This window comes from Sorex araneus, chromosome 5, assembly GCF_027595985.1.
Source record: "Sorex araneus isolate mSorAra2 chromosome 5, mSorAra2.pri, whole genome shotgun sequence".
Classification (NCBI taxonomy): domain Eukaryota; kingdom Metazoa; phylum Chordata; class Mammalia; order Eulipotyphla; family Soricidae; genus Sorex; species Sorex araneus.
Genome location: NC_073306.1, coordinates 502,549 through 520,042, shown reverse-complemented (window position 1 = coordinate 520,042; position 17,494 = coordinate 502,549). Strand labels below are relative to the sequence as shown.

General features: G+C 63.4%; 1 protein-coding gene across 1 annotated transcript in view; it reads left to right on the top strand.

Annotated features, from left to right (window-relative positions):
* Window positions 1–9,791, top strand: part of CFAP74 (cilia and flagella associated protein 74) — a 54,410-nt gene extending 44,619 nt beyond the window's left edge. Inside the window, exons 26-40 of the mRNA XM_055137766.1 lie at window positions 285–534; window positions 1,191–1,283; window positions 1,654–1,790; window positions 2,011–2,145; window positions 2,258–2,367; window positions 2,447–2,502; window positions 2,575–2,694; window positions 2,932–3,087; window positions 3,332–3,470; window positions 3,546–3,700; window positions 3,778–3,904; window positions 3,993–4,141; window positions 4,581–4,715; window positions 4,809–6,439; window positions 9,717–9,791. Coding sequence (XP_054993741.1) covers window positions 285–534; window positions 1,191–1,283; window positions 1,654–1,790; window positions 2,011–2,145; window positions 2,258–2,367; window positions 2,447–2,502; window positions 2,575–2,694; window positions 2,932–3,087; window positions 3,332–3,470; window positions 3,546–3,700; window positions 3,778–3,904; window positions 3,993–4,141; window positions 4,581–4,715; window positions 4,809–4,976 — 1,930 coding nt within the window. The 3' untranslated portion in view covers window positions 4,977–6,439; window positions 9,717–9,791. The remainder of the gene's footprint in view (window positions 1–284; window positions 535–1,190; window positions 1,284–1,653; window positions 1,791–2,010; window positions 2,146–2,257; window positions 2,368–2,446; window positions 2,503–2,574; window positions 2,695–2,931; window positions 3,088–3,331; window positions 3,471–3,545; window positions 3,701–3,777; window positions 3,905–3,992; window positions 4,142–4,580; window positions 4,716–4,808; window positions 6,440–9,716) is intronic.
* The last annotated feature ends 7,703 nt before the right edge of the window (window positions 9,792–17,494 follow it).

Genomic DNA, 17,494 nt, shown 5'->3' with positions numbered 1-17,494 from the left:
AGGTCCTGCAGCACGTGTGACTCCTCCGACTCTCACTAAAGAACAGCCATTGGGGGTCAGGTCCCCCACTGGCCCGGGAACCCGAGAACTGTGGCTTGGAGTCCCATAGAAGAGGAAGGAGGGACGCAGCTGACAGCCTCACCTATAGCCCAGGAGTGCCCTCACCCCTGGCACCGCTGGCCCGCATGGGTGCCGGAGACAGGACTTGCCACACACGCTGACGGTCCCATGTGGGCGCCTCAGAGGTGGGCAGGGGCCTCAGCTGCCCCTCATGGCTCCCCCAGGTGCTTCAAGCTGGCGTGCCAGGCGGTGGCTGTCTCCCCGCCACTGGAGCTGTCCCACTGCCAGATCAAGTTTGCCACCACCGCCTTGAGCAGTTCTTCGGTGGCCACCCTGTACGTCATCAGCACTCACGGCGCCCCCGCCGGCTCCCAGGACGCCACCCCCGCGGGGCCCACCTCCTTCGAGTTTTTGGTGCCCCACGATGCACCCATCACCATCTCCCCCTGTATGGGAACTGTGTTTCCCGGAAAGGTGGGTGTAGGCCCGGGGGTCCTCAGGGCCAGAGCAGAAGGCCCGGAGAACCCAGCACCCTTGGCCGCAGGCCTGCTCCTCATTCCAGCAGCTGCCAAGGGGTGAGCGCGGCTGCACGGCCGCCGGGGGAGGTGAGAGATGAGGGGTAGCCCGGCTCAGGGAGGTGAGGTTCGCCCAGCCAGGGGAGGTGAGGGGTCGGCCTGGTCAGGAGAGATGAGGGGTTAGCCTGGCTGGGGGAGGTGAGGGTTGGCCCAGCCAGGGGAGGTGAGGGTTGGCCCAGTCGTGGGAGATGAGGGTCAGCCTGGCTGTGGGAGATGACGGTCGGCCTGGCCAGGGGAGGTGAGGGTCGGCCCAGTTGTGGGAGGTGAGGGTCAGCCTGGCCGGGGGAGGTGAGGGTCGGCCTGGCCAGGGGAGGTGAGGGTCGGCCCAGTTGTGGGAGGTGAGGGTCAGCCTGGCCGGGGGAGGTGAGGGTCGGCCTGGCCGGGGGGGGAGGGTCGGCCTGGCCGGGGGAGGTGAGGGTCGGCCCAGTTGTGGGAGGTGAGGGTCGGCCTGGCCGGGGGAGGTGAGGGTCGGCCCAGTTGTGGGAGGTGAGGGTCGGCCTGGCCGGGGGAGGTGAGGGTCGGCCCAGCCAGGCCACTCTCCAGCACTCCCTGTAGAGGTGCCTGGTCCAGGTGACCTTCGGGCCCAAGCTGCCTGCGGAGCTCCAGCAGCAGGGACTCTTCCAGACCAAAGACGAGGAGGTCAAGCTGGTGAGGGGCAGGCAGGGGTGGGAGGGTGGGGGTCGACTTCCCGCCACCTTTCTCCTGGCACCCCCACACTGGAACCTGGGGCACAAGCCACCTGAGCGTATGGCGACACCCGAGCCAGCTCCTTGGAGGGTGGCTGGGAGGCTGACAGGAGCCTCTGTCCAGGGACAGACGTCCAGGTCCTGGCCAGGGGGTCAGGCCTCAGGGATGCAGCAGAGCAGCACTGGGGGGGTCCCCCTCAGCCTTCCGGGTGGTTCCCAGGCACCCCTGTAGCAGCCGGAAAGGCACAGGGACACCGAGGCTGCCTCGGTTTCCCCTTGGGTGAAGGCTCCACCTGTAGGGAGTGGCCCCCAGCCGGCCTCTCCCCTGGCAGCACCGCCAGAGCACCACCATCGTGCAGAGGAAGGAGCCGCGGAAATCCTCAGTGTACCAGCGGCAGAGCCACGAGCAGGAGCAGCGAGCTCGGCCGTCCCATACACAGGAGCCGCCGAGCAAAGAGCTGGCGCCCAGGTGGGTTGGACCTCGCCTTCCCCGGCATCTGCCCCTGCCCACAGCCCGGCTTCCCCCTGCCAGCCTGGCCCTGGGCACGCGGCACTCGGGGGGGCTGTCCAAGGCACCTGCTCCCCTGTGCTGACTGGAGCCGCTGGGGCTGGGGCTGCCATCACATGGGGCTGTCCAGCCCTGTCCTCTGTGCCCGGGGCGGGGGCTGCATCTTGATGCCTCCCTCCAGCTCAGACCAGTACCAGGCTTTGCAGGCCAGCCTGGCCAGGTCTTTCCAAGGCAAGTTTGACAAGTTTGTGGTCCCCTGCGTCGTGGCCAGCGGCGACCTCAGGGACAGGGAGGGGATGGAGCCCCTGAACTTCAGGTGCGAAACCAGGGCAGGGGTGGGGTGTGGCCAGACCCAGTCTCTGCCTCTCCCTGGCGAGGGTGGGGGCAAGGCCACAGGGCCCCGCCCTGAGCCCCTGCTGCCCCTGCAGCCCCCACCACACTCTCTACCTGGAGCTGTGGTGTCCCACAGTGGCCCCGTCCATCATGGTGATGTCCAACAACGGCAGGACCGTGATCGAGTTTGATGAGGTGGCGATCGGTGAGTTGCAGGTGGCCCTGCCGCCCGCCCTGCCCCGCCCTGCCCCACCCGGCCGGCTGTGACCCCTGCCCCTGTTCAGGCCACAGCAGCCTGAGGAAGGTCTCCATCCAGAACGTGTGCTCCCAAGGCCTGGACGTATCCTTGCTCTGGGGCCGGGCAGCAGCGGGGGCCATGCCCTCCCCCACCTCTCCTTGACGTGAGGCTCAGGTGGACTTCTCCCTGCTGAACCCCGATGGCCCCTTTGTCCTGCTGAACCCTGTCAGCAAGCTGGCGACAGGCGAGAGCCACACCCTGGCGCTGTCCTTCTCTCCCCATGAGAACGTCCTGGTGAGCACCGCAGCCCGGGCCCGCCCCCACAGCCCTGCCCCAGCAGCCTCGCCCCTCCCGGCACACGTGCACGTGCGCGCACGCGCACACACGGACACACACACACACACACACACACACGCACACGCACACACGCACATACGCACACACGCACGCAGACATATGCACACACACGCACGTGCACACACGCACGCACATACGCGCGCACACACACACACGGCCCCGTCTCCCGCGCAGGCCCAGGAGGCGCTGGACATCATCACCAAGCGGGGCGCCCTGACGCTCACCCTGAGGGGCACGGGTGTGGAGCCCAGGATCACCTGCTCCATCCAGGGTGACATCCTGCACATGGGCTACGTCATCGCCAGGGAGACCGTGTCCATGGGTTTCAAGGTGCCCTGGGAGAGCCCAAGAGGGTGGGGCAGTGGGCTGGAGCCCTGCCCCTTTGCCCTTCCTGGCCCAGCTTTGAATGGGGCCCTGCAGGTTGAAGTGAGACAGCGAGGAAGGGGTCTGGAGGGGAGAGCAGCCCCTGTGACAGAGGACAGAGACGCAGGGGAGAGGGCAGGGACGCAGGGGAGGGACAGAGGCAGGGCAGGGACCCGGATGGGCCGGCCCACAGCACCCCCTGCCCGCCCAGCTGCAGAACTGCTCGTCGCTGCCCGTGGAGTTCTCCATGCAGCTGGACAGCCTGGCGGACAGCGGGCCCAACTCGCAGGTGCCGTTGCCGCGCTTCCTGGCAGCGGGGGCCGTGGGAATGCACCGGACGGAGGTCGTAGGTGAGGTGGGCCCGGGACGGGCGTGTGCCAGGCAGGGCCGAGCAGGGTCACCACTGCAGCGCCCACACCCCGCAGGCACACAGAACTACGGCGGGCAGAGCGTGTTCAGCGTGGCCCCCATGGAGGGCGTCCTGGAGCCCGGCCAGGCGCAGGACTTCACGCTCACCTTCAGCCCTGACCACGAGAGCCTCTACTTCTCGGACCTGCTGCGGGTCGTGCTCTTCAATAAGGTGGTGGCCGGGCGGGACCCACACCAGCCCCCCGCCCGCGGGGCTCAGCCTGACCAGGGCTCTGTGGCCTTCCGCAGAACACGTCCCGCCAGATCCTCCTGAAGGGCGCCGCCCGAGAGCACAGCATGTTTGTGGAGGGAGGCGACCCGCTTGATGTGCCTGTGGAGTCGCTGTCAACCGTCCCGCTGCTGGAGCACGGAGAAGGTGGGGCTCTCCCGCTTCACCCACACAGCCCCGCGTGGGCCCGGGCACGCTCAGACACTCGGCCCCTGTCGCCCCCGGTGCCCCCTAGGCAGTGCTCCCCCCTTAGAAGGTGAGGAGCTGAAGGGCATACTGGTGACACTGGACTACATTCAGCTGGACGAGGACACACCGGCGTCCCCGGCCACCCGGGAGCTACAGGTGGGCTGCATCCGAAGCAACCAGCCAACCTCCAAGAAGGTGAGTGCACCCCCCAGACGCTGGGCAGTGCTCCCTGCCCCGTGCTGCCCGTGCTCCTTGTCTCATGCTCCCTGTCCCATGTTCCCCGTGCTCTCTGCACCATGCTCCCTGTCCTGTGCTCCCATGTTCCCTGCCCCACGCTCCTCACCCCATGCTCCCCATGCTCCTGGCACCATGCTCCACATGCTTTCTGCCCCGTGCTCTCTGTCCCATGTTCCTCGTGCTCCCTGTGCTGTGCTCACATGCTCCCCGTCCCATGCTCCCTCCCCATGCTCCCCGTGTTCCCTGCCCTCGTGCTCCATGCTTCCCACCGCACGCTTCCCACCCCATGCTTCCCATACTCCATGCCCATGCTACCTGTCTTGTGCTCCCCATGCCCCCTGTTCTGTGATCCTCGTGCTCCCTGCCCTGTGCTCCTCGGGGCCTGCCTGCCTTACAGGTGGTGGACTTCAGTCTGGACAGTGTCTCGTCCCTGCAGCACAAAGGCTTCACCGTGGAGCCCACCAAGGGCTCTGTGGAGCGCGGCCAGACCAAGACCATCAGCATCTCCTGGGTGCCACCCCCGAACTTTGATGTAGGTGCTCAGGAAACCCCCAAGAGCCCAGGGCCCTGGGCGGGCTGGGCAAGTGCAGTGGCAGCCCCTGAGTGCCCTCTTCGCCCCCCACAGTCGGACCACCCCCTCGTGGTGTCGGCCCTGCTGCAGCTCCGCGGGGACGTCAAGGAGACTTACAAGATCCTCTTTGTGGCCCGGGTGCTGACGAGCACTACCACCCCCGGCCCCCCAGTCCTGAAGCCAAGAGCGCCCACCCCCACTTCCACCTCAGAGCTGGCGTGAGCCCCTGTGAGCCTCTGGGCTTCTGGCCCAGGGCCCCTCAATAAATGCTACTGTCCCCAGCCCTCCGCACTGCAGGTCAGCGGCAGGAACCGCAGCTCATCATGCCTGGCTGGGTCCCTCCTGCCTGTCTTCCCCGTGCCCGCTGGCCACGGCAGCATGGACGTCCCTGCCTTGCCTGGGATAGTGTGTCCTGGGAGTGAGCCCAACCCCGGGGACAGCCAAGGACAGCCAGCCCCAGCCCTGTGTCCTCTGCACTCTGGGTGGTCTGCAGAGTGACCAGCCAGCAGGGCCAGCCCTTGTTCCTCCAGCCCAGGCCCCTCCTGCTTCTGCCGCCTCTGGACGGGAGCGCCCAGCACCTGCCGCCCACACCCCCACCAGGCCGCTTCCAAGCCGCAGGGTGGACAGTGAGGGCCTGGCCCATGGCACTGGGACCTGTGCAGGGCCAGTGTCCCCACACCAGACACTGGAGGAAGTGTGGGCCTCCTGCCCTCCCCTCCACACAACCCACAGCTCTGTGCAGTAGTAACCCCTGGGCCTACCGCCGCCCTTCCAGGAGCTGGACCTGGACTCTAAGGCCCCTCAGCCTACAGCCCGTGTGGCTCTGAGCAGGTCCCTCCTACGAGGAGGTGGTCAAGGTGTTCACGCAGACGGGGAGAGGCCCAGCAAAGGGTCCAGGATCGTTCCCTGAGCTCCCAGCACAGCCGGAGGGATTGGCTGCAGCTCTGGCCCGGCCCAGAGACATGACCGCGGGCCCAGGGCTCAGCGGCTGGGAGAGTAAAGCGACTAGTCGCCAGCTCCGTCTAGAGGAAGGTTCTGGGAGGGACCCTGGTCTGCAGGCACCAGCGTGCCCCGTGCTGGGAGGTGTCAGAGTCCCCAGGCCACCAGGCCCACCTGTGAGAAGCCCTTTTCTGCCAGCCCCCAGGACAGATGCACGTGTGAGAAGGGCCAGAGATTTTACAAGCCGCCAGCCTGGGGGAGGGCTCTGGGGGCAGCAGCGCTTTCCTCGTGACCCTGCCCCGTGGCTGCTGCCCCTCATGCACCGTCCTGAGTGACCGTGGGTCTGATGGCAGAAGCCGACCAGCAGTGGCCCCCTGCCAGCCTCCTGTCATGCCACCATCAGCCCCGCCTGCACGAGTGCAGGGCTCTGCACCTGTGGGTATGGTGAGACAGGCCTGCTGTGGGGGGCCCAGCCCTGCTTGGACATGCCCAGTGCGTGTGGCCCGTGACCCCCTGTGGAAGACAGAAAGAGCCGCCCCTCGGCCCCCGGCTGGGCAGCCCCAGGACTGCACACAGAGCTGTGGCCACCCGCTGTGCTTGGTGGGCGGACACCTGGGCAGCTCACGAGTCTGCAGGTCGCTGTCCCCCTGCCACCTCCTTCACTCCACATCAGGAGTCAGACCTGCCCCAGCAGCCCAGGCCACAGCCCCTCCTAGCCACCCCCGGGACGAGGCTACCAGCCAGAGGTGATCCTCAGTGCAGGAGCACAGGCTGGGGGGTGATCAGGACTCAGGGAGCACTGTGGGGTCGGCAAGGAGGGTGCAGACACCAGCGGGGAGCCCGAGTGAGACTCAGGACTGCGGGTCCAGGGGACCCGGAAAGATCTGGCGGGGCAGAGGGGCCAGAGCTCAGCCTCTGTGCGTGCCACTGTGCCCTTTTTCTGGCGCGTCCCCACCCATGGGAGGCCTCCCCTGAGGGGGGCCGCTCCCTGCAGGCCCTGACTCTGAAGACCCCAGAGCAGGAGCCCAGCCCTCCCTTGGCCGCGCTCCCCTGGAGGGCCTGGGCTTCCCTACCTGGCAGCGTGCCAGGTCCTGCCCCCTCCCAGTGCCGGCTCAGGGAGGCGTTGTTTGTGGCCCCCAGAGCTTGGTGGCACTTTTAGAGTGTACGGAGCAGATTAAAGCGACGGTGGGATGGGCCCAAGGGCTTTATGGGGATCTGGATCTTCCTCACCCAGAACAGCAAGTCCCGTGCCCCCAGGCTGCTCAGTGGGCCAAGGCCCCACCGGAGTCTGCACAGAGTGGGCCGGGCGGTAGGTGGGGCTGATGGAACAGGGCGTGTCTGGTGGGTGGGGCGGCGGTCCCAGGGCTTCCTGCCCAGGCCTCAGCTTGGCCTTGGAGCCCTGGGCAGGAAGGTTCCAGCAGCGCCAGGCCGGCCGCCATGGCAGGCCATAGGAAGGGCCCACCCGGGCTTGGGGGGCCTCCCTCTTCGTGCCCACCGCCCGGGCTGTGGCTTCCAGCTCTGAGAGGGGGGAAGGTTCTGAGCCCCATTTCCGTGCCTGCGCCTCTGTGGGGTTTGACCTCCAGCACCCAGATCACAGCCCATAGGGTGAAGCATCGAAGTGACAGCCAGGGACACCCCGCCAAGTGTGCGTGTGCCCCCACGGGTATGGGGAATCCATGGAGAGTAAGTCCTGGAGGGAGGCCCAAGCCGGAGCCTGGGTGGCCCCAGGAAGAGTCACGAAGAGAAGGATGATGTTAGCTGCACCACACTCAAGCCCAGCCAGGGCAGGGCGCCTACAGGAGTCGTGGGCAAATGTCCCTCAGGCTGTCCAGGCCTTTGCTTTCACAAGGCCCGAGTTCGTGTGTGCACATGCATGAGTATACGCATGTGTGCCCACGTGTGCCCATGAGTGCACATGCATGTGTGTGCACGCATGCATATTTATGTACACATGTGTACATGCGTACACACATCTGCATGTATGTGCGTGCTGGTTCCCATGGTGCTGCCCTCAGATGTCCCCAGAGAGGAGTGTGGTGTGGTGGCGCCTCTGTGTGAGAGAATCAACATCTTGGCCTCCACAGGCGAGCACCTGCAACTCCCCTTTCTCTGCTTTCCTGCCATGGAAGCTTCCCTGAATAGCCCCTCTGCGCCGCTCCCCTGCGCAGTCCCCTCTGCCCCCCATCCCTGCACAGCCCCCGCTGCCCCTCACCTCTGCACAGCCCCCTCTATATCCCTCACCCCTGCATGGCCCTTCTGCCCCTGCCCTGCACAGCCCCCTCTATATCCTTCACCCCTGCAGGGCCCTTCTTCCCCTGCACAGCTCCCGCTGCCCCTCACCTCTGCACAGCCCCCTCTATATCCTTCACCCCTGCAGAGCCCTTCTTCCCCTGCACAGCCCCCTCTATATCCCTCACCTCTGCACAGCCCCCTCTATATCCCTCACCTCTGCACAGCCCCCTCTATATCCCTTGCCCCTGCACAGCCCTTCTGCCCCTGCATAGCCCCCTCTATATCCCTCACCCCTGCACAGCCCCGCTGAACAGACTGAAGAGCCTCTTCTGCCTCCCTTACCCCCATCTGTTGGAACTTGGGGGCTGCAGGGTCTTCTCCCAGCTGGGATCTGGCCCAGGGTTTGCCCATGAGGGTCTGTCTCTGTTCCGTCAGTGTCCTTGTATATGTCCTCATGTGTGGCTGGATTTGGGTCAGAAACTTTTTTTTAATTTTATTTTTGTAAAGTTGTTCACAATATTTGATTACATTTGATATTCAAACACCAATCCCACCACCATTTTACCTTCCCACCACTGTATTTCCAACCCGAACCCCAAACTCTGCCCCCAAATGTCACTGTTACTGTCACCCTTTTGCTCATTGATTTGCTCAAGCGGGCACCAGTAATGTCTCCATCGTGAGACTTGTTGTTACTGTTTTTGGCATATCGAATATGATCTGCAAGAGGGATGGAGGAATCGGAGAGCCCGGCAAGCTACCGAGAGTATCTCGCCCGCACGGCAGAGCCTGGCAAGCTACCTGTGGCGTATTTGATATGCCAAAAACAGCACCAAGTCTCACGATGTAGACATTACCGGTGCCCACTTGAGCAAATTGATGAGCAATGGGATATATATCACTTGTATCACTTGTCATCCTGTTGATCTTCGATTTGCTCGAGCGGGCGCCAGTAAGATCTCCATTTGTCCCTGTCGCGTGCTAGTGTAGCCCAATGAGATCTGCTCGCTCCAGGAACAGGAAGAGCCTCAAATCGTTCATTCAGGATTTTGATGAAGAAGTCTGACCATCTCGTTGGTGGGCGGCCACAGGGTCTTTTGATGTCCCATGGAATCCAGTTGGTAACAGCTCTAGTCCAGTGGTCATCTCTGAATCGCATTACGTGTCCGGACCATCTGATTTTTGATGCTTTGGCAAACGAGACAGCATCCCTGATTCTTTTTTTTTTTTTTTTTTTGCTTTTTGGGTCACACCTGGCGATGCACAGGGGTTACTCCTGGCTCTGCACTCAGGAATTACTCCTGGCGGTGCTCAGGGGACCATATGGGATGCTGGGAATCGAACCCGGGTTGGCCGCGTGCAAGGCAAACGCCCTACCCACTGTGCTATTGCTCCAGCCCCAAGCATCCCTGATTCTTGACCGTTGATGGAGGTCGGAACTCTGGATTCCTTCTCTTACTTGAGTGAAATGTGATACTCCTAGCATGGCTCTTTCGATTCCTCTTTGGGATACCTGAATAGCATTCTCATCCTGTTTTCGTAGGGCCCAGGTCCCTGAGGCATTGATATATATATATATATATATATATATATATATATATATATATATAGTGTGTGTGCAATATATATATATATGTGTAAATATATTTACCCTAAGATCGGTTTCCTTTTACTTTAAACCCAATCAAGTGTGGTGCACTACACTTGGTATATTGGCGGTGTAAAGTATGAGATGTTGCGCGGCAGCACTTTCGGTCCAGGAATAGATTCACTCATCTATTCATTTCACAGGTGAGCTTGCCCGAGCAAGTGGAGCACGTTCGTGAACATGGCGGTGGTTGACTTCTGTTTCAGCTTCAGGGCTGGCTCCACCGGGGCAGGGAGGGGCCTCACCCACTCCCCTCTGGGTTGCCCGAAATGAAACAGCCTGGCGCAGGGTCTGGCGGCCTGTCTGTGCTCTCTTCTGAGAGATTCCTATTGAGCCTCTGGATCACGGCTGTTGATGAGACTGTATGGCACCTGTGGCAGTTTGTAGCAGTGACTGCCAAGCTGCCGGAAGTAAGCGGAGATGGGGGGAGGTCACTCATTCCTGAGAATCTCTTTTTTTTGTGGAGGACTCACAAATGGTGCTCAAAGCCTCTCCTGGAGGTTCCCAGCCACCCCCGCCAGTACCCCCAGTGCTAGGGCCTGGGTCACAGTGACAGTGACGCCCAAACCCCAGGCACTCTGTGCTCAGGGCCTCCAGGGCTGCCTCCCCACTGTGCTCGAGACCGTGTGGTGCCCTGAACCCTCTGTGTGGTACTAACACTCAGTTTTCAGATGGACTGAGTCAGGGCCACCCACCACTCATGGTGAAGAAGCTGCTGTGAATTTGGGGAGCTCCAACGTTGAAGTTCTGAAGAGAAACCTAATTGTTCCCAGGAAGGGCCACACTCAGCCACGTCCTCGAGCAACACCCCTGGCTCTGTGCCGGCATCTCCCTGCAACTGGTCTGTGATGAAAGCCACCTGCCCCCAGTTCCATTGAGAGTCCGGCCTGCTCCGGATGGGACGAGAATTGGACAGAAGGCCAGGGAGGCCATGCAGGGCAGAGAGGACAACAGGGACCCCAGGGAGAAGACATGGGTCCCCTACTGCCGGCCTCAGCACGGAAGGGGGATTCAGGAGGAAGCAGCTGTCTCCAGGCAGCGTGGACACTCGTCACTCCCAAGGGGAAGGTGGATGGGGAAGGGCTCTGAGGTCTCAGCAGTTCTTCCCGAATCTAAAGCTATTCAAAAATACTGTCTCCTCTGTAGTAACATGTAAGTAATCTCATCCAAGGGCTCCCGGGTGAGATGCAACAACCTTCACACACTTTCTTTTAAGGAAATCTTTTTTGATCATTTTTAGCGAATTAATCATAACAAGCAATACAAAATAAATCATTTCGGGCCTGCTCTTGGCGCAGGCTTGGTTGGTGGCTGGGAAAATAGAAAACAATGGGGTCGTGGGAAGATGTAATGGTGGTGGGATTGGTGTAGGAATATTGAATGTAATAAATCACTGAACGATTTTATATTTTTTAATTAAAAAACAAAAACCAAAATACTGTTCCTTAAAGAAATGAAAGTGAGGGCCCACAAGTGGCCCCGGGGCTGAGGCAGGCATGAGTCCAGCACAGCTGAGCAGACACATTTACTGTCCTACTGATGAAAACTCTGGCCCAGAGGGCCCAAGTACCGCTAAGAGTGGCCCTGGGTCCTCTAAACATGCCTGGAGACTGCAGAATTACCCTCATAAAAACACAAGAGAAAGTACAAAGGTTAAGACACTTGCCCAGCACATGGGCTACTACCCTGGTTCCAATCCAACACCACGTAAGGCCCCTTGAGCACAGAGCCAAAATGTAGATAAATCCTTAATCAAAATAATGCGATATAAATATTTTAAAATAAATAAATAATGCCTTATAGCACGAAGAGATTATGCAGGGCTAAGGAGCCTTCATGCAGGTCATCCAGGGTCTTCTCCCAGCCACCACATGGTCTGAGCATTGCTGGACACAGCTTTGGGTGTTCCGGGTGGTCCTTGGTACCACAGGACCCAAGCAGCATTGTATCCTTGGGCCCCTGCCAAGAACTGCCCTTGTTAGCCAAGGCTAACAGCCGGGGCTCCCTGCACTCCCTGAACACTACTTGGGAGGCTAAAAAGCTTTTCGGGCCAGAGCCTAGTGCAGTGAGATGGCGCTTGCCTTGCATACGACTGACCCAAGCTCCATTCCCGGCACCACATTCATTTCCCAGCCCCACCAAAAGAGATTCCTGAGTGCAGAGGCAGGATAAGTCCCAAGTACTGCCAGGTATGGACCAAACCAAACCAAAACAAACATTTTACAATAGTTGTCACTTAATTTTTTTTTTGGGGGGAGGCATACCAGGCTCAGACCTCCTGCATACAAAGCCTATGTCAGACTCCAGATAACTGCCACTTAAAAAGGAGATTGTGAGGCCAAAGCAATAGTACAGAGGGGATGGATTTGCCTTGCATGCAGCCGATCTGTGTTCAATCCCTAGCATCCCATATGGTCCCCCAAGCACCTCCGGGAGTAATTCTTGAGTGAAGAGCCAGAAGTAACCCCTCCGCATCACTGGGTGTGACTCAAAAAATAAAAATAAAATTAAATAAAAAAGGAGATTGTCAGAGAATGAAGACTAAAGACCAAGGGGACCAGAGCAATTATACAGCGGGGAGGCAGTTGCCTTTCTCGTGGCCTACCCAGGTTTGATCCCCATCCCATATGCACCACCAGGAGTAATTCCATAGTGTAGAGCCACGAGTAACCCCTGAGCATCAGCGGGTGTGACCCTAAAAGCCAAAAAATAATAATAAAGACCTGGGCCAAAGCCATAGAACAACAGGGAGGGCACTCGCCTTGCTCGTGGCTGATGGGGTTCACACCCTGGGACCCCATAGCACCCCATGAGTACCACCAGGAGAGATCCCTGAGCACAGGAGTAACCCACCCACGCCCAAGAGTGCCTGAAAACAAGCTCTGGCTGAGACCCCTCTGGAGACGCAGAGCACATGACTTGTGCGTGTGAGTTGCTGGACACCCAACTCCCCCTGTGCTGAGCTGGGCATCACTGGGCACCACCCTTCAAGATTTAAAACTATTATGTTGGATGGGTCAGAGTAGGAGAGAACCAGGGACCAGGGGAGACGGGATGCGGTGGTCGCAGTCAGCAGCAGAAACGTCATGGAACACGTCACCTCTGGAGCTCAGCGCTGCCTCACACGCCCAGTGGGAGCCCAGAGGCTCCGTCCTGCGGACCCCACAACCTCACAACAAACGGAAACAAGGGTTCTTGTCCCTCAATAGACCTTCGTGGCCACGCCAAAGAGCTCCGGCCCGGCCCCGCCCCGCAGTCAGGCCCCGCCCCCAGGGTTTAGGCCCCGCCCCGCCCCGCCACCCGGCCCCGCCCCGGCGCCAGGCCCTGCTCGGCCCCGGAAGCGCCCTGGGCGCCTCCCGGCGCTGTCCAGCAGGCGGCGCTAGCGTGCGGCCTGGAGCGCGGGAGCCGGGCGGGGCTCCACTCCAGGCCCAGGGGTCCCCCGAGGCCCCCGGCGCCCCCGAGGCCGGGGAGCGCGGCTGCGGCGCTGGGCCGGGCGGCCCGCCGGGGCCTCTCGCGGCGCCCCGGGACCGCAGGCTGCGCCCGCCGCTCCCAGGCGCGCGTCACCGGGACCGCCGCGCCCGCTCCGGGGCGGGTTTCCAAAACAGCCGCTCCCGGGGGCCCTGCGGGACGGCACAGCCTCAGCCCCCGGGACCAGCCGAAGGGGCTGGACAAGGGAGTGAGGGCAGCGGGGACCCGGACTCACCTCTGTCCTGCTCGACCCCCAGGAGTAGCGACCGGGGGCCGAGCACAGGAAGATCCACGTCCGTTCCCTGGGGGTGCTGTGCTGCCCCCCCCACCCCCCCACCCCCGCTTGGTGTCGGGTGCCTCCCAGGAACCCGCCCCTTTCTCAGCCTCCGGCCCCCTCCTGCAGGTGGACAGGCTCTCAGTCCCAGGACGTCCTCCCGCAGCTGTCCCCTCCCCCCACGCGTGCTGGCTGCAGGACAGCTGTTCTGCCCACTGCTCAGGGCACCCACCTGGGGCAGCCACGGACCCACAGGGGTGGAGGGCACGGACAGCGCAGGGAGCTGGAGACTGGGGCGGGGGAGGGGGCAGCAGGTCGCCCCCAGTCCAGCCTCAGAAGGACAGACAGAGCCTGAAGGACACTCAGCCGGCCCACTGTCTCAGGGAGAGGAAGATGAACACAAGCTTCACCCCGGCCCTGCAGGGCTGCCCAGGGCTAGACTCTGGCATCCAGACTTCATCAACCACAGCCAGGGCAGCAGGCAGAGGGGCCGCGCCCACACGCCCCCAGAAGCACCCCTGCAGGGCTGGGCCAGGGCCACATGGCCAGGGGAAATACCCTCAGAACTTGAAAGCCTGTGTCCAAACCCAAACCTGCAGGTGTGACTGTGCCGTGGGCAGGCGCTGGCCTTGTACGTGGTGAATTCAGCTTGACCCCCAGCACCTCATATGGCCCCCCGAGCCCACCTAGAGTGACCCCTGACCACCACCCTGTGGCCCAGAAGACAAAACCCGAAAACCCTCGCAGGCTGGACTGCAGACGACACAGGGGTGAATGTGCCCACCTGGGCTGGAGCCCCCCACACCATGGGCATGAACCCTCGAGCCACTGGCATCCCCAGGTGTGGCCACGAGGGGTACTCAGAAGGTTGGTTGGAGCTGCCAGGCCCCCAGACCCGCTCAGAGGGGGCACAGAGTGGGGGGATGTCAGTGGCCCTGCCATGTGCCACGGGTCTGAGCCCTTACAGGCATTAGTGGCTGATTTCGTGGCTGCCTAGACTGGCCAGGGAGGGTACCCAAGGCAACAGCCCGGGGAGCTGGCACCCAGGGGGCTCAGAGGGTGCTGACCAGAGTGGGAGGGGCAGACAGGGCTGGCGTGGCTGAGGGCTCGGGGCCCTTACTGCCACCCTGCTGCCCACCGCCCCTGCCAAGGGCCCAGCCAGCTCGGGCAGCTTCCAGGAGGGCGAGGTGCAGGGCCGGGGGTGGCTCCCGCCCATCCCCCCACAGGCTCCAGGTGCTGTTTACGCTGCAGAGCCGGGTCCCCACGGAGCCACATCCCCGCAGGAGCGTGTGCCACAAAGTTATGGCCCCAAGGCCCCCGGGGCCAGTGGCAGCTGAGGGCAGAGGCCCAGCCAGCGGCAGGCCAGAGAGAAGTGGGGGTGGGTGGGCTGGGGCGCAGACCCCCTCGGTGGCTGGCTGGGTCATGCGGCCTGTGAGTGGGTTGGGCTTGGGGCACACCTCTTGGCCTTTCTCTCTCCGTCGCCCAGTGTCCAACCCCGCAGCAGGCAGCCGGCCTGTGGCCTGGAGCTTCGGGGGGTCCCACGGCCCGGCTGCAGGAGAACAATCGGGGCCTGGGAGCCAGGGAGCCGCCCAGGCCGGCCAGGAAATGGGCGGCGGCTGAGGGCCCGGGCAGGCGCAGGCTGGGGGTCTGTATATCCAGCACGGCTGGGCCCCACATCCGGCCGCCTGTCCCTCGCCGGGAGCCGTCCTGCAGACAGAGCCCCGCTCCCCTTCTCCTCAGAGGCTCTTGGCCCATTCTTGCTTCAGCTTTGCAGCCCGGCACCTGAGCTGAGCCCTGGGGACTGCGTCAGCCTTTGCCCCTGCATCGGGTCCCCCAGGGAGCCCTTCCCCAGCTCTGGTCCAGCTGTCCAGGCTTTGGCCCCGCTGGAGGTGGGGGCTGGCTGCAGCCTCTGGCCGGCTTTATTAAGAAATAGTGGGCCTTGCGCAGAGAGATAGGGTGGCCTTGTGAAAACGCTGACCCTAGCTCTAGTTCCTCCACCGCAGGGGTCCCCGAGCATCAGGGGGAGGTGGTGTGCCCATAGCAGGTGTGCCACCCTCCACAGGGACAAAGCCGGGGTCTCTGGGGCCGGGGGAGGCCAGTTAACTCCCCGTCTCCAAGAGATGCACAAAAGGAGCAGCAGGTGGGGCGGGAGACGGCACGGTGGGGAGGCATTTGCCTGGCTTCAGCCCCTGCACCCATGTGGTCCCCCGAGCTCTGCCGGGAGTGACCCGAGAGCAGAGGCAGGAGTCAGCCCAGAGCACTGCTGGGTGTGTGGCCCTCAAACAAGCCAACCAGCCACCCGCAAGAGGCAGAGCTGCCCCCACTGTGCCCTCTGCCCAGGCACGGGCCTTATCCAGAGCTAAGCCATGCCTGCGGTCACTGTCCAGGCCTTGTCCCCATCACCACGCCTGACACCTTCTGGAGGTTTGGTCTTGCCTTTCTGGGGCTCCTTGGTAACGCCTCAGCCCCACGGGGCGTGATGTGGAGCGGGGAGTCCCTCGAGCAGCTGCCCGCCTGGGGTGCACTCCCCTTCACTCACCTCCCACTCTCTGCCCCTGATGGTGTCTGGGCCCAATGGCCAGGGGTCAGGGCTGGTGGGGTTGGCCTCAAGCCACCTCCCACCAGCTTCCCACCCACTGGCCTCTGGTCCTGGAGTGGACACAGCTGGGACTGCACCTTTCTGGTCCTCAGGGTGCACTAGTGACTGCCAGAGAAGGAAGGAGGGGCGGACCCCGAGGGCTCCTGGCCCGGTTCTTCCCGGTGCGGCCCAGGAAGCCCAGGACTAATTAACCGCCTTCCGGGTCACCTACATTCGGCCACGGCTGGCCTGGGAGGGGGCAGGGCGCTGTCTTGGCAGGGCCGGACCAGGATACTGGCTCCAGTTGGGCCCCGGGCCAGACCCAGGCCTCCTGCCTGCCCAGTCGGGAGGCCCCTCCAGGCTGGCCTGGGGGTACTGGGTCCTTCAAAGCCTGAAGTGCAGCTCTGCTGCTGTGCGCAGGTTTGAATAATTCAGGGGCTCCCTGGTCGGAGGGCCCAGGCGCGGCAGGGGGGGAGGGAGCACCCCCAGAAATCACACAAGCAGTGCTCCCCACAGAGGGCCCCTGGCAGGGCGCAGCCTGCCTCAGAGGCACCCCCGGAACCCAGCTGGAGCCCGCAAGCTGGGCCCAGTGCCCCGCAGGCCAAGCCACCCGGGAGCAGCAACCTGGACCTTCCCCCTCCTGCCCCCTCCTTTGCCCCCCACGCCCTGCCTGTAAAGGCATAAAGGAGGGCAAACTCCAGGGAAGGCCCCGGTGCCTTTCTGTGCTGCCACTGGAACGGGGATGGGCCTCACCAGCGTGGCCACATCAGGGCCCAGGAGGGCGTGACCTGGGAGAGCCCCCCACCTAACACTGCGGCCCTCTGTTCCCGCCCCTCCCCCACTGCAGGCTGCCTCACTCCTGTGCAGGACGTGGCTCAGGCCCTGGCCTCAGAGCCCCCCAGGCCTGTGCTCCCCAGGACCCCGGTGCCCTTCTGGTCCTAGAGGGTGGTGGGCAGGGGGAGCTGGTAAAGTGCAGGGGAGGGGCGGTGTGCCTGGGAGATGTCCTGCGGGGGGACCGTGTGGTGGGAGCCAGAGGGAACGCAGTGGCCTTTGCTTAGGAGCAACGGTGCCCAGAGTAGGGGGCCGCTGGACCTGGGCTTGGGCTGCGGCCGCTGTTGGCTCAGAGGGATGGGGGGTCTGCGGGGGAGGGCAGAGGGGGGACAGGGGGGTGGAGGGAGGGTTGTCTCTGGCCGCCTGCTGGCCGCCCGCCGCGACAGGGCAGGACCCGGGCTCCCCGAGAGGCCGGCGACGGCAACGGCGACGGGAGGACGGCGCGGGGCCAGCAGGGGCTGGAGGGGCGAGGTTCCCGGCCAGGGGTCAAAGCGCGGGGCTTGTCAGATGAGATAAGGGCCGCCATGAACGCCCATCCCGTCCCTCCGGGGCTGGCCCTCCTGCCCTCGCGGAACATTCTGGAGGTTTCTGGGGGCCGGCCCGTCTCACCCCTGGCGCACGGCCGGCCGGGAGCGCGGCGGCAGCACGTGCAGGCCGGGTCTCGCGCGGCGCGGGCTCCAGCCGCGGCCCCTTTAAGCGGCGCGCGCGCGGGGCGGGGCGGGGGCGCGCGGGCGGCGGGCGCGCGCGCGCCGTGCGCGGTGACGCGGCCG